The sequence below is a fragment of the Kogia breviceps genome, chromosome 10 (assembly GCF_026419965.1).
Source record: "Kogia breviceps isolate mKogBre1 chromosome 10, mKogBre1 haplotype 1, whole genome shotgun sequence".
Lineage (NCBI taxonomy): Eukaryota > Metazoa > Chordata > Mammalia > Artiodactyla > Physeteridae > Kogia > Kogia breviceps.
The window spans coordinates 75,825,121-75,841,450 of NC_081319.1; the positions used below are offsets into that span (position 1 = coordinate 75,825,121).

Consider the following 16,330-nt stretch of genomic DNA (forward strand, 5'->3'; position numbering starts at 1 on the left):
GGGTCTTCGTTGCTGCGCGGGCTTTCTCTAGTTGCAGGGAACAGGGGCCACTCTTCGTTGTGGTGTGCGGGCTTCTCATTACGATGGCTTCTCTTGTTGTGGAGCACAGGCTCTAGGTACGCGGGCTTCAGTAGTTGTGGCATGTGGACTCAGTAGTTGTGGCTCAAGGTCTCTAGAGCGCAGGCTCAGTAGTTGTGACGCACGGGCTTAGTTGCTCTGCGGCATGTGGTATCTTCCCAGACCAGGGCTCGAACCTGTGTCCCCTGCATTGGCAGGTAGATTCTTAACCACTATGCCACCAAGGAAGCCTGATGCATAACTTCTTAATTCTTAATATCAGGAGGTATATGATGCTTGGCTGCTTTTGTTAAAATTGATCAGTGGTTTTAGGTATCTGGCACATGCAACCATCGTGAAGGTCTCCAGCAGCCTCTTATTTATTTATGTTTTTTGGCGCGCCACGTGGCACGTGGGATCTTAGTTCCCCAACCAGGGATTTAACCTGTGCCCCCTGTGTTGGAAGCACGGAGTCTTAACCATTGCCAGGGAAGTCCCTCCATCAGCCTTTTTACCTAATGTTTTATCAGTCACTGATGCTTGCTTCCTGGGTCGTTATTCATTAGGGGGTAGCAAAATGGTGCTACTCTAATTTATCATCTCTTCTTTGTTTATAAGCTAGTCTTCTATGAAAGAAACAGTCCCTCATCGATCCTTCGATAACCTTGAGGCACAGTTTATATAGGAAAGACAAGGTAAATTGATTCTTTCTAGAAGAGCACTTTCTTAGTAAGCCTACAGTGAACATAATACTTAGATGTGTTTACTTTAATATCTAAAGCAAGACAAGGATGCCTACTATTACTGCTCTTGTTTAACATATTACTAGAAGTCCTTGTCAACATTATAAGGGAAAAAGAATAACTATTGTAAGGAAAAAGATAAAATTGTCATTATGTACAGACTGCATACACATTTACTTAAGGGGAATAAAACAGAATCAGCAAACTATTAAAACTGCCTTGAGTTCATCAAGGGTCTTAAAAATCAATGCTATTTCTTTTCATCATCCTTAACCAACTAGGAAATGAAATTTTTTAAAAATGTGTATCATTAAAACAAAACCTAGAAAGTGCCTAGGTATTAGTCTAATGAAGAATACATAGGACTCATATTAAAACTTTAAAACTTCAATAAAAGATATAGGAAATAATCGTGGACATGATAATTTACTCTTATAAGGATGTTATTACTTCTGAAGTTTATCAATAAATTCCAAGTAATCTCTGTCAAAATTTTAGCTGGGTATTTTCGAGGAACTCTGTAAACCTATTGTGTAGAAGAATAAATAATAATTGATAAATAGTTAAATCAACCTTTAAAAAAGGAGAATAAAGGGGAATTTACCCTATCAGATATTAAGATACATCAATACTACAAAAAGCCATAGTAATACAGTGTGGTATAGTATAAGAGCAAACAAATAGATCACTCTTAGAGAGCTTAAATAATAGACCCTAGGATATAGGTAAAAGTTAGGTTGTTTAGTAGATGGTTTTAGAAAAAGCAGCTCATTATATATGGAGAAATAAAACAGTATCTCTATCCTATATCATATGCAAAGGTAGATTCCAGGTGGATTAAACACCTAAATGTGGAAGATAAAACCAAAAGGTTTAATAGAAGAAAATTATTTTCTTTAAAAACATATATATTTTTGTGACCTAGGGTTGGGGAAGGAACTTCTAAAACCTTAAAGCACAAACCAATTTGTGTGTAAATTTAATTGCATCAAAATAGGGAGCTCTATTTAACAAAGGACCCCATGGGCAAAACTAATATACATGTGACAAATGGGAGACAATATTTGCAATGTTTAAATTGCCAAGTGATTAATGTCCTCTAAACTAGACTATATAGGAAACTCCTGCAAATAAACAAGATAAAGAAAGCAATCCCAGCAGAAAAATGGGCAAAGGATATAAACAGGCAGTTTATAGAAAAGGAAATCCTCAAAGCAGTATGCATATGAAGAGTTGCTCAAATGTATTAGCAGTCAGAGGAATACAAATTAAGACAGTAAGATAGGGGCTTTCCTCGTGGCTCAGTGGTTAAGAATCCGCCTGCCAATGCAAGGGACACGGGTTCGAGCCCTGGCCCAGGAAGATCCCACATGCTGCAGAGCAACTAAGCCCATGTGCCGCAACTGCGGAGCCTGCACTCGAGATCCCACAAGCCACAACTACTGAGCCTGCATACCATAACTACTGAAGCCCGCGCACCTAGACCCCGTGCTCTGCAGCAAGAGAAGCCACTGCAATGAGAAGCAAATGCACTGCAATGAAGAGTAGCCCCCGCTCGCTGCAACGAGAGAAAGCCCACATGCAGCAATGAGGACCCAATGCAGCCCCCAAAACACAAAAACAAACAAACAAACAAAAGACAGTAAGATATTTCATATATGTTAAGCTGGTACATATTAGCAAACGAGATAAAAACCAAATGCTGATGAAGATGCAGGTTATAAAAACTCTTACACACTGCTGGGGCACATGTAGCCACTCTGGACAGTAGCATGGCACTCAGAATTAAAACTCTGTATGTATATGACCCAGCAATTCTTCTCTGAGTTTATATGCCAAAGAAAATCTCAATCAGATCCATAAGAAAACATTTACAGGGATATTCATTGCAGCATTATTTGTGGTAGAAAGGCATTGGAGGTAATCCAGGTGTCCGGTGCAGGGATAGTAGAGGAAAAAATGTTTTGGATACATGCCATGGCATATTATATACCAATCAGAAGCAGCAAATCAAATGTACACATACAAAATGAATGGATTATGTTACAGAATTGAAAAAGAACAGAATGAGATATAACACAGTAAGATTTGCACACATCAAAAATACATGGGGCTTCCCTGGTGGTGCAGTGGTTGAGAGTCTGCCTGCCGATGCAGGGGACACAGGTTCATCCCCCAGTCCTGGAAGATCCCACATGCCATGGAGCGACTGGGCCCATGAGCCATGGCCTCTGAGCCTGCGCGTCCGGAGCCTGTGCTCCGCAACGGGAGAGGCCATAACAGTGAGAGGCCTGTGTACCGCAAAAAAAAAAAAAAAAAAAAAAAAAAAAAAAAAAAAAAAAACAAAGCCATGCACTCAGTAAACAGTAAGGATTTACTGTATAACACAGGAAACTATATTCAGCATCTTGTAATAACATATAATGGAAAAGAATCTGAAATACATATATATACACACACACATATAGGAATCACTTTGCTATACACATGAAACTAATAAAATATTGTAAATCAACTACAATTTAAAAAATAAAAATTTTTAAAAAATACATGCATTCAAAAACGTTTTGCAAGAACACATACAAATTAAAGGGCACACAATAGGCATAGTAGAGTGGTCGCCTGTGAGGATACAGAAACAAGGATAAGGGAAAATTTAAAGATTTTCATGACTCCCCATCTCATTTCATAGAATCATAGAAATTATTTAAGATATGATCTGTAAATTTATCTAAATGGCAGTATGATAAAAGCAAATGAAATGATCGAAGGCACCACTCACAGCCCATTCACTTTGTGGAACTCCTACTCCCCCATCAGGACGTGTTATGAACCATAGGTGTTGTGTGACCATCAGATATACAGACCGAGTGTGGAGACCCATGTCAGCCTGTATATTGAACACTTAATATGTTATTGCCATTTAAATTAGTTAAAATATCTTAAGAATTTATAATATTTAGAATCTATTCCATATACATCTGTGTGTTTTAATATAAAATAGGATTTCCTCAAATCTTTAGGGAAAATGGCCGTTCTAGTAATATGTGCCTTCTAAGACCCCCTAGTGCACATCCAGTATGAGAAGCAGGTTCTTAAGCTGACTTCATTGATCAAACATCTGACAAATCTTTGGGAAAAAATAATTTCTTTTCTTCTAACACTAAGGCATTTCACTCTTCTGGCTCTTCCAAGATGGATTCCAATTTGAAATGTTATGTGGTAAAATATACAGTTATTTTATGACACTCTGATTTTTTTTTTTCTTTAACTTTACAGAGACTGTGCAGTTGATCCAACTTGTGTTTTATGCATGGAGTGCTTTTTGGGAAGTATTCACAGAGACCATCGATATAGGGTTAGTAATATCCAGATAATAACCACACCTAGTATTGAATTTTATACTCGATACCTTTTCTTTTTAAAATTCCAAGATTTAACACTGAAACAGGGGAGAGTGGTTTAAGAAATGTGTTACTCAAATACCATTAAACATACAATGGCAGTGTAGAGATGAATTATGAATCCATATTTCATGGAACACATGGTTTAAGATTAAAAGACTATAGCTTTCAGTATTGGTTTTCAACTAGTTTGTTTTGTTATTTTTTTAATGTTTATTATCTTTATAATTCTAGGTTTATAAAGCAAGTTATCAAAAATTAGAGGATAAAGGTGAGAGTTAAAATGCAAGAGGGAGGTTCTGAAGGGAGATGAGTGAGCAATTAAGTAAAAGTGACAGGATTATACCTTTAAGAAATGGTTCTATTGGTCAGTTTCTACAGAATTGTCATTTCTTAATATTAAAGAGGCATCTACTACAATGTAGAAAAGGGCCAACTTCAGAACATAAGACTAACCAATTTTTTTTTTAACTGCCGTAATGCAATCAATACTCTTCCAAAAATCAAGTATGTTTGCTTTTAATTCAGGGATACAAAATACATAGGCAGAATATTGCTAAGCCTGTCCTGGTTCCTCTACTGGAAGCTGTAGACAGAGCTATGAACATTCAAAAATTTAGGGAACTGTTAGTAGCTAGAACTTTTCACCCTAATCTCAAATAAAGATAGAAAAGAAATATTGCAATCTTCTTATTAATTCAAGACTTTTGATTCAAGACTTTTCCTCCTGTTTGTTTTTTTATTTACTCTACCCGAGTATTGTTAACAGTGAACTAAAACAGCTGCACAATTGAATTCATAATTTTGTGTGTTCTTTTTATTTTCATAAATCAGTAAGAGAATCCTAGTTTCCTTTAAACTGTTCTACCTATCTTTGGTTACCAGAACACGCATAAAAGCTATAGGGTGAGGTTACCATTTTCCATATGGCTGCCTGCCCATGTTTCTTGGCATATATCTTTGCAGCCCCTAAGAATAACTGTCATTTGTGACTTTACATTAATTACCTTGTGATGTGTAACACACAAATACTTACTTTGGGCAAAATATGAAAGGCTCTTTCTAAAATTTCCTTCTCATACCCATCCATAAACTCTCACATGCCCATCCATAAACTCTCACAGTATTTTATTAAAAAGCAGAATTTCCAGTCTAGTAATTATTAAATAATAGGCTTTATCTTGCCAGATTCCTTGAATCATTGCTACATCTTAAGGAAGCATGAATAATTTTGAAGCCCACAGGTGGTAAAAGGTTTTATGACTAGGCACTCCCATGTTTCTGTTTCCAGAGCTTCCTTCCTTTTCAAAGAATGCTATTTAGAGAGTGTTAGAAAAGAAAAACTATTTCTATAGTTTTTTTGGTCACTTTCTCTAATGCAGATGCACTCGTATTAGACGTTTGTAGACAGCAGCTATAGGAATCTTTGTCACTCTTGAATCTATTATGTTATAACCTGGTAGCATAGATACCAACAGTATACCAATTTAGCCAAAACCTAGCAAGAAAACCCTTGTTATTTTCCTAATTAGGAAGTCATGCAAATGGACATATTTTACCTCTTTAAAATAGCTGTAGCTTGCTAGACACTACAGAGTAGCTTATTTTATTTTGAAATCACTTAAATTAGCCTATAGGCTTATTTAAAATCAGCTTTAAAACATTGAGAGGTTTGGCATTTTATTTAATTTTATCCCTCCAAAGAAATTAACACTTCACAATGTTATTTCCTTAGCACTTGATATTCCTATTTATAATCCGATAGCCCTCAGTAAATACTTATTGACAAGATACTTTACAATTTTTTTTCAAGATGACAACATCAGGAGGTGGAGGTTTCTGTGACTGTGGTGATACTGAAGCTTGGAAAGAGGGTCCTTACTGTCAGAAACATGAACTTAACACCTCTGAAATTGAGGAAGAAGAGGTAAAAACATTTTCACAAAATTGTTCCTAAGGAAATACTGTCTTAACCATGTGTTTGAAATATTTTCAGACATAAGAATTAGGTTATAATATAGCAATGGATAAGTAAAATATCAATAGTCCTCTCACTATTAACAGTGACCAAGTATATACTTCGAAAGTTTTTTGCATTTTATGGATGGCATACCATTATTAGTAGAACACACTTGAAATTCTAGAAATATAATTTAATTTGGACTTTTGCATTTGTTTGTTTTATTTTAAGCATATATGAGTTTTTTCAAGTCCTCATTTATTATTAAAAGGATTATTTTTCCTGTGTATGTAGATCAGTTAACTTAGTTGGGTTTTGTTTGTGTTGTGACTAAGACTTTGTAGATCAGATACCTTTCTTTTCTGTAGTCCTACATGGCAGCCAATCCTACTCATCATCTCCCGGTAAATCAATGTCATTGGATATGTGATGGGACCAAACATTGGGATGATAGCTCAGTACAAGTTATACTCGTTCCAGCTATAAATATATGCTTTCTAAAATTGTTGTTGGTCCTTTATTATTTTTCCTCTAAATGATATTTGTAATGATATAATGGGCTCTCACTAAATAAATACTTGAAACTCTGCCATTTGTGACAATCTGATGTTTGATTTAAGATCCTTATTTCAGATTTTAATTTTAAGTGACAAAGAGGTGGGTACATTAAAAGAACTTATTCATTGTTAGTAAGTTGGTCTGATACTGATTTGCGGCAAGTGGACACTAATAGTCCTTTCTAGTGCACATGTCTTCCTGGTCTCAGATATTTTAACAGAATGACCAGAGAACTTATGGTGTAGGACAGTATCTTTTAGACTGTGTTTCACTGTGTTTTAGACAGATGAAAATTTGTGCAAAATGATTCAGTGCTATAGAAAACATATATATTTGTTTGTGTTTCATTTGCTTTGTGCATGTGTTCTAGGATTTGCTACAGAGAGATGTCAAGTGGTCGGGGTTTCAGATTTCTCCTCTGCAATTGGAGCAGCTCTGTTTTTATCTCTTACATACTGGGTTGGCATTCTGTATATAAAAATATAAGCAAGGCAAACAAAGACATATTTGGAAAAATGGTTTTGCTTTTGAAAAAAATTGAAAGCTGGGGTAAAACTTTAGGACTCTGGGAGAAAATATTTGCAAGTCATATCTGATAAGTGTCTGGTATCCAGCATATATATCTTACAACTCAACAACAAAAAGACAACACAATTAAAAATGGCCAAAGGACCTGAATAGACATTTCTACAAAGAAGATATAATACAAGTGAGCAACGAACACATTAAAACATGCTCAAGAGTATTAGACATTAGGGAAATGTAAATCAAGACCACAGTGAGATACCACTTCACACCCACTAGGATGGCTGTAATCAAAAAAGTGGCAAATAGGTGTTGGCGAGGCTATAGAGAAACTGGAACTCTGTACAGTGCTAGTGGGAATGCAAAATGATTTAGCACTGTGGAAAACAGTTTGGCAATTTTCCTCAAATGTTAAACATTGCCACGTAAGCCTGTAATTTCACTTCTAGGTATATACCCAAAAGAATTAAAAAAAAGTATTCAAATAAGTACATGCACACACATTAGTAGCAGCATTATTCATAATAGCCAAAAGGTGGAAACAGTCAAAATGTCTATCAGTATGTGAATGGATAGACATACAGTGTAATATTACTTAGTTGTAAAAAGGAATGAAGTACTGATACATGTTGCAACGTGGATGAACTTTTCAAAACATCATGCTAAGTGAAAGAAGCCAGACACAAAGGGTCACACACTGTATGATTCCATTTATGTGAAATATCCAGAAATATCCAGAATCTGTAGAGAACACAGACTGGTGGTTGCCAGGGAATAGGGAAAGGAAGAATGGAGAAAAACTGCTTAATTGGTAAGGGGTTTTACTTTGTTGAAATGATAGAAATGTTTTAGAACTAGATAGAGGTGATTGTGGCTCAACATTATGAAAGTACTAGATACCACCAGATTGTTTGCTTTAAATTTTCTAAGAAAAATTATGAATCTGCCTGCAGTTACTCTCTTGGCTTTATCCTCATACGTTAGTGGGGTAGCTATCAAATAATGAAGACTTTGGTTAGTTTCCTGAATTTTTAGAAGATGCCAGCAAAATAACCTGCCTGCCTGAAATTGTATGGTCCTGCCTGGAGAATATATATTCCAGCAACTTGACAGAGAATCGAACCTCCAGACTTTGCTATTTAATTCCTATTTAAGAATTCAGTTAAGAGAAATGAAGTCTTTGAGAAGACTATAAGATATTAAAAAGATATCAGATAACATTATTTAGCATACCTGGTCCCCCACTCACTAAATCCATACATTATCTAGGGTTTTTCTGTTTTATGCTTTAAATGGAAGAAAGCTATATAATATTTGAAATGAACCTTTTTAGCCTGTCATAGAATTGTTTTTATTGAATGTAATTTTTTTGTTATACATTCAGCCTACATCTTAAGAAAAAGTTGAAAAAAATTTGATTATATATTTCTATTGGGGTAGTGTTTAGAAGTTCGACAGGTCTTCTCAACTTTTGGCATTTGAGGTGGGACATTCTTCATTGTACAGGCCAGGGATCAGCAAACTCTGGCCCCACAGGCCGGATCTTGTCTGCAACCTGTTACTGGCACCACCATAATCCAAGAATGGTTTTTATATTTTTAAATAGTTGAAGAAAAAATCAATAAGGGTAGTATTTTGTGGCATGTGAAGATTATGTGAAATTCAAAGTTCATTATCCATAAATAAAATGTTATTGCAACACAGCCACGCATAATTGTTCATGTATTGTCTATAGCTGCTTTTCCACTACAACAGCAAAACTGAGTAGCTATGACAGAGACCCTGTAGCCTGCAAAAACTAAAATACTTAGTGACTTTTTACAGAAAAACTTTACTGACCCCAGCTATTCACTGTCAGAAGCAATGTGTTTATTATACCTAATTCCCACTTATAAAATGGTAATAGCATCTTCCATCACCGTGACAACAATAAATGCCCAACTAGGTTTCCAAATGGGCCCTTGAGCATGGGGGGCGAGTACGGAGGCTGGTGGGATGGTACCTTTCCTAGTGTCTCCTTTGTTGATCTTTATAAAAACCGTAAGAAATTTCTTTTAGGTCTCTGCACTAGGAAATGTTACGTTTTTCTTGGTGTGAGTCTGGTAACTGACTGTGTTTCCTTTTGTTGGGGCATCTTGAAAACAGCTTGGCTGTAGTAGCTGTATGGAAATTTATATGATTGGCATTTATAAATAGATGTTATCTTGACTGAAGTTTATTTTCCTTCCTTTATTTTCATTTTACCTGCTTTGTATATCTATTTTTTAATACTGTTTTATTACACTGGATGTATTCTAGTTGCTGAAGGGGAATTCCCTGGAGGTCCAGTGGTTAGGACTCCATGTTTTCACTATCAAGAGCAAAGGTTCACTTCCTGGTCGGGCAACTATGATCCCGCAAGCTGCACTTGGCCAAAAAAAGTTGCTGTAAATCCTTTTTGGAATGAAATTTAATTCAATAACATATATTAACTGAATGAACAACCTCAGTAAAAAAATTTTTATCTGATATTTTCATTTATCAATGCTGCTTTCATCCCATTTGAATATAGATCAGTGGTAACTAGTAGCTGAATATCATGCTAAATATGATTCTTGGCTTATCTCATTTAATTCTCAGAACAACTCTGTAAGATAAATACTATTGTTACCCATATTTTATAGCTGTGGAAGCTTGAGTCTTAGATTAAGAAACTTGCCTACAGTGTCCCACACAGTAAGTGCTAGAGCTGGGCTCTAAACCTAGGTAGTATAGACAACTCTGACAGTACAGTATACTGGTTTTTGAAAACATTTTTTGGCAGTGGAATTTTTTTAAATAAAATTTTAATTAAGAAATCCCAGTAGTAAAACAAATAAAAGCAGTATTACTAATGAATTTATTTTTTATAAGTTGGAATGTATATTATTTCTTGTTAGAAAGTCGATTCATAACTGTGGTTTCTAGTTTATTTCTAGTTGGGCAGTGTGAAGAAAACCCTCATTCATACCTTATTTGCATATGACAGCAGTTAAACTCTATTATAATATGTGCTGTTTTTTCTTTTTTTTTTTTAAGAAAAAGATTGATTGATTTTTTTGGCTACATCGGGTCTAGTTGCTACACGTGGGACTTTTCGTTGCAGCGCGCAGGCTCTTCATTGTGGTGCGTGGGCTTCTCTCCAGTTGTGGTGGCAGGTTTTCTCTTCTCTAGTTGTGGCATGCAGGCTCAGGGCGTGTGGGCTCTGTAATCGTGGTGAGCAGGTTCCAGAGCACATGGGCTCCGTAGTTTGCGGCACGTAGGCTCAGTATTGTGGTGCATGGGCTTAGTTGCCCTGCAGCATGTAGGATCTTAGTTCCCTGACCAGGGATCGAAGCCACGTCCCCTGCATCATAAGGCGGTTTCTTTACCACCGGACCACCAGGGAAGTCACAACCACAGGTAACCTTTTTAACAACATGCTCTTCTTCTAGTTTGGAAGAAGAATAAATCAAAGTTGACTCACTGACAAAGGCTTGCATTCTCTAACATAAATGTCACCAAAAACAATTATTAGTCTTAGATAATACAACATAGGATAAGATGGTTATTAATTTTCTCATTCCAACTGACTTATGCTGTGATCCGAGCACTTGGAACAGAAGTCTTTTCAAATAGCATTTAATTTACCATTGTACACGAGTAGACTTGCACAGCCTAGCATCTCTTCACTTCAGAAATAATGTTTCTTAATCAGTGACCCATTTTCAAGAAGTGAACATGTGCATACAAAGATGGCAGAAGAATCTATCCATAGGCCTAAATCCATAGGCCATTAAAAACATAATCATATGTTTTTAAACTGGTGTGTATTTCAAATAGGAAACATCTCTACCAGGCCCTGGGATTTTTAGAACAGAATTTGGACACTATTGGCTTGGATTCTCAAGAATTGGCGGTTGTTTCTGTCTGAACACCATTTAATTCTTATATATCCTGTTTATCATAATTCTTCAATCCTCTAAGTGTCTTGTACTATGGGACATAATTGTAAGAAATGGAATGACTATATAGTGAGATAGTACCACGAAGAAAACTACTTTCTATTTTAGTACAGTGTGAGATTCATATTATTATGATTAATAGCCAATCTTTTATGAATCCCCAGTTCCAGTACCTTCTTTGTAACAGGTGGTTTTGCCATGTTAACTTCTAAAGTCTCCATAAGAAATAGTAGCAAACCTTGGTAGCAGTATAAAAAAAATTTTTTTTGATGGGACATATAAAGCAGTTTATTGAGAAGAGTTGTAGGTAAAAAGTGCTGTAAGACTTCGGAAAATCTTTTTCTTACTTTACTTCTTCTTATATTCTTTAAGCCCTAGACCCATCTCCTTTAGGAATCTTTGTCTTTTTTCCTTCATCCTTGATATTATTCTCCTTCTCCATTTGTTTTATATGAGTTCCACTAAGCTGATCCTTGGTGAGGATGCACAAAAATGTTCTGTATCCTTATGTATATTTTCAAGAATATGCTGGTTCCCATTCCATGATGTTGGAATATATTGATTTTCTTATTGAGAGATGAATATAACACTATTTAGCCATTAAGCTAAATAACATGTTTAGATTTGATAAAGCATTAAGATTAGATTGCGTAAAACATTTTGCCAACCTTGACTGAAAGATAACCTTAGAGTATGTTTATAGTAATACTTTTTTACATTAACCTTGAAATTTAGTGACTTATTCACTATTAAGTCTGATGTACGAAGTTCTCTGTTAAATACATACACAACTTGACTCGCTGAGAGAAAGTGAGTGATTCTTAACAACATCGAGGAGCAGTTTTCTGACCTTGTTGACTTCTCCCCTTTAGAATCCTCAAAATCAGTCTCTCCTTTATACCTATAAAACTAAATATTACTTGTCCATCCTTAGATAACATTCCTGTGTTTATTCTGGAAATTGGGGATTAGAGGGATGTGAAGCTGTATCCGTGGTTTGATGTTAGGTTTTAAAGATCCTAGAATGCCATCCTAAAATTTTTAGATTTATTTATTAGGCATTGGAGTGCCATGGAATATTGTGGTTCATATGATTCAGTAATATGGATTATTATGAACAGAATGTTTTAGGAAGTTTGATTTGCTGAGATGTAATGTATAGGATCAAATTGAAGAGAAGCTGAAGCTGGAAGATCAGTCAGCTTTTTACAGTAGTATTTTGAGGAGGGAGGCAGAATGGGAAAAAGGAGAATTAATGTACATTTAACATGGTTGCATTTTTTTTTTTCTGTTCTTTTAGGATCCTCTTGTGCATTTATCAGAAGATGTGATAGCAAGAACTTATAACATTTTTGCTATTATGTTTCGGTATGCAGTAGAGATATTAACCTGGGAAAAGGAAAGTGAATTGCCACCAGAGTTAGAGATGGTGTAAGTACAACCCGTTTATTCCTTGTATTTGTATTTGCTCACACTCAATTTTAACCATTTTGATTCTAATTCCTCAAATTAACTTTAATACAGCTAGGATAGAACATAATCTTTTTTAATAATTAGTTTTCAGCATAATAATAACCTTGGTTTTATAGTTTTTAAATATGTGTGAGCCATTTAATTGGTAGAGGTTTTTCCCTGTTGTTGCTTTCGCTGATTTATAGCCATATTTTAGCCACATCAAGGCTCTACCACTAGTTTCAAGCACAGACATTTTTCTCTTCTTTGTGTGATAAAGCTGTTAAGTTAACTCTACAGTTCTTTTTGTTTGTTTATGAGATTTGATTAGGGAATGAGCACTTTGATCTAAGTGAGTTTTCTGGTTTGACTAAATGCACAAATTCAATTTTAACCATTTTTGATTCTAAATTTGTATAAAATTTATTCTACACTTTGTGCTTCTTTTAGAGTACATCTAACATTTTTACCATTTGTTCTTAGATTATTGAGGAGATTGCAAATTTGTGGCCAGAGAGCTGGTTTCTGCTATAGCTGTATTAAGGTTAAGGGCTTACTTTTCTGCATGAATGCGCTTGCCTCAAGCAGCCTTCTCTTCTACTTTTAACTCTAGCCAAACTTGTTGGAATTGTATTCACAGTTAAGGTTGAATACAGGTGAGAGTCTAAAGGACATTGGTGGTGTTTCTTTTTTGCTTTCTCAACAGTGTTCCAAATAATTAGGTTTTAGGTTGTTTTTTAGTAAAATGAGGAGTTAGTATTCCTTTTTTGGAAATGTTGAAAATGGCTTAGTTACCTCATGACTTTATCTTGTATTTTGAGTTGGGGACCAACTAAGATCTAAATCTGAGATCCAAATTTAGACCGTAGAGAATAGACGAGTTGTGTTTTTATTTTTCTGTTCCATTGCAAGTTTGGGACCACCAGCATAGAAGGGAAAAGAATCTAACTTGCGTCTCTCGTAATGTTTTCCCATCTTAGTAAATGGCATTTCATCAATCCAGAAACCTGAGTCACTCATATCCACTTAGATTTCAGGTCCAGCTGGTTCTCCTTCTGTCAAATTGTTTACTTCTGTTCATCTCCATTACTACTATCCTAGTCCAAATTGCGTTAATTTCATCCTTGGACAACATGACGTCCCTAACTAGACTGCCATATCCACTCGTGTCTCTCATGGTCCATTCTCCACATATAGCCAAAGTGAACTTTAAGACAAATCTGACCTTAGCTCCTATTTCACTCTTTCAAATCTTTGATTGCCCTTAGGATGGCAAAATCGAAATCCATTACAAGGTCTTTAAGATTTCTGCCTCTCTCCAGACTAATCTCTTCCTTTCTCCTTGTGCTCCAGCTCCCAGTATTTACCTTTGCCACCTCAGGGCCTTTGCTTTCACTTTCTTCTAGCCCATGGTTTCTCAACCTTTGCACTGTTGGCTTTGGGGGCCAGATATTATGGGCTCTAACTGGTGGACTGTAGAATTTTTAGCAGCATCCTTGGCCCTTACCCACTGGATGCCAGTGGCACTCCCACCCCAGTCATGACAACCAAAAGTTTCCACCCATTGCCCAGTGGTCATCTATGGAGGGTAGAGGAGAATTGCCCCCAATTGAGCACCACTGATAGCCAATTCTTCAGCTCTCAAATTACTTTGGCAGTTCTCTGAACTCCCATACTGGTTTTATCCCACTCTGGCATCCTATTCTTCTTGACAAAAGCCAGTTCACATAGATTATATGTATAGTATCTATCTTTTCCACCAGCTAGTAGTGTCATAGAGTGTGGGGACCGCAGATGGCTTCATTATAGGTATATACCTAATACCTAGCACGTTCCCTAGAACAAAGTGTGCTCTTAATAAATCATCCTGGAACATGGTGATATGCAAATAGATAATATATAATTAATGTTTTATCCCACAGAGAGAAGAGTGACACCTACTATTGCATGCTGTTTAATGATGAGGTTCATACCTATGAACAAGTTATTTATACTCTTCAGAAAGCTGTTAACTGTACACAAAAGGAAGCCATTGGCTTTGCAACTACAGTAGATCGAGATGTAAGTAATTTCATTATATTGATGTCACATAATAAATTAAACTTTTAATACAGATAAGTTATCTTAGAAAATTGAGTTAGAGCTATATATGTCTAGGCTGTTTTTCTTTAATTTCATATGAATATTGACCCAAATATTATTGGGTATAACTGTAAGCTCTTGTCAGAAAGTTTAGAAGGAAACATAGATATAGTTGCTCTCATCCTACACCATGGTTAGAAATATTCAATTATGAAAATAGAAATTATAGGAGCCTAGAAGAATAAATGTTGTGTTGTTCAAGGATAACAACTTGAACTTATTAATGGCTTGAAAAATGTTAGGATAGCTTTGAAGGAAAATATTTTAATATACTTTTAAATTAATAAATAAACATTGTAGATATTAAAAATTGACCAGAGTTGTTATGTGCTCAGATAACACTGTGTTTATTTGTTTACTGTTTCAAAAGTTATTAATACTGAATATAAATATTTTTACAAGTTAATTTCAAATATCTTTATTTACAGGGACGTAGGTCTGTTCGATATGGAGACTTCCAGTATTGCGAACAAGCAAAATCAGTAATTGTGGTAAGTAATTTAAAAATATGTCTACACTCTTATTTTTTATTAGTATAAAACTAGTCCCACATTTTGGTGTATATGAACACATTTTTCTGCCTTCCTGAATATAAAGCCACATCAATCAAAAATCATGTTTAAATATGTTACTTGAGCATTGCTTATTGCTTTATCTAGTTTTTTTTAAGCTATGTAAGATTGATACAGAAAATGAATGTTTAGATGAGATATATATGTATATATTTCTGTCTTCTTATTTTTTTTATCAGAGACGTCTTAGAAAGTTTTTTGCTTTCTGTTTTGTTTTTGATAGGGTTTCACATTACTTTTTAGGAATTAAACTGGCCTTTAGCACCAAGATTAGAATTCAAGGGAAGTTGTTTCTTGGTACCTAATAGCAAGGTATGCTGCATATCCTAATAGCATTTAGTGTATAATTTATCTGAAAGAAAATTATTCCCCACATTCAGATTAATTTTTAAAAGTTAGAATTTATTGTTTTTAACTATTCCATGTAACTGCATTTTATGTAAATGTCCTTTTAAAATATAATTTTATATATTGTGAAATATTTTAAATATACAGATGAAAATAGAGGTAACAGTAAATGCCTGTGTGCTACATTATACCTTATTTTCTTCATACATATTTTAAATAAATAAAGTAGTATAGAGGCCCTTGTATTATCCCTTCTAAATCCCATTCCCCTTCCTCCTTCCCTAGAGATAACTACTTTCATTAATTTATCTTTCGTTTTCATACATGCCTTTATATTTCATCTGTTAAATATCCATCCATATTATATGTATTGATTTGGAAGTCTTTAAACATTATATAACAGGATTCATAATGTATTATATTGCAATTTGCCTTTTCATTTCAGTGTTGTTTCTAGATTTATCTGTGTTGATACATGTATCTGTAAGTATTCCATTGATGACTATACCATAATTTTTCCATTCTCCAGTTGATGGACAGTTAGGATATTTCCAATTTTTTTCTATAACTATCAGTCCTGCTGTGGTCATTTTTTTGTCCTCTTGTT

At 35.1% G+C, this 16,330-nt stretch overlaps 1 protein-coding gene across 10 annotated transcripts in view; it reads left to right on the top strand.

Annotated features, from left to right (window-relative positions):
- UBR2 (ubiquitin protein ligase E3 component n-recognin 2) overlaps positions 1 to 16,330 on the top strand; it is a 114,786-nt gene that overhangs the window by 27,877 nt on the left and 70,579 nt on the right. For all 10 annotated transcript variants that reach the window (XR_010835098.1, XR_010835099.1, XR_010835100.1 and 7 more), the window contains exons 3-7: positions 4,080 to 4,158; positions 6,018 to 6,131; positions 12,510 to 12,640; positions 14,584 to 14,722; positions 15,232 to 15,294. Coding sequence is in view for 7 of the 10 variants with exons in the window: in XM_067006224.1 (XP_066862325.1) it covers positions 4,080 to 4,158; positions 6,018 to 6,131; positions 12,510 to 12,640; positions 14,584 to 14,722; positions 15,232 to 15,294 (526 nt within the window). In the remaining 3 variants the exon portion in view is untranslated. The remainder of the gene's footprint in view (positions 1 to 4,079; positions 4,159 to 6,017; positions 6,132 to 12,509; positions 12,641 to 14,583; positions 14,723 to 15,231; positions 15,295 to 16,330) is intronic.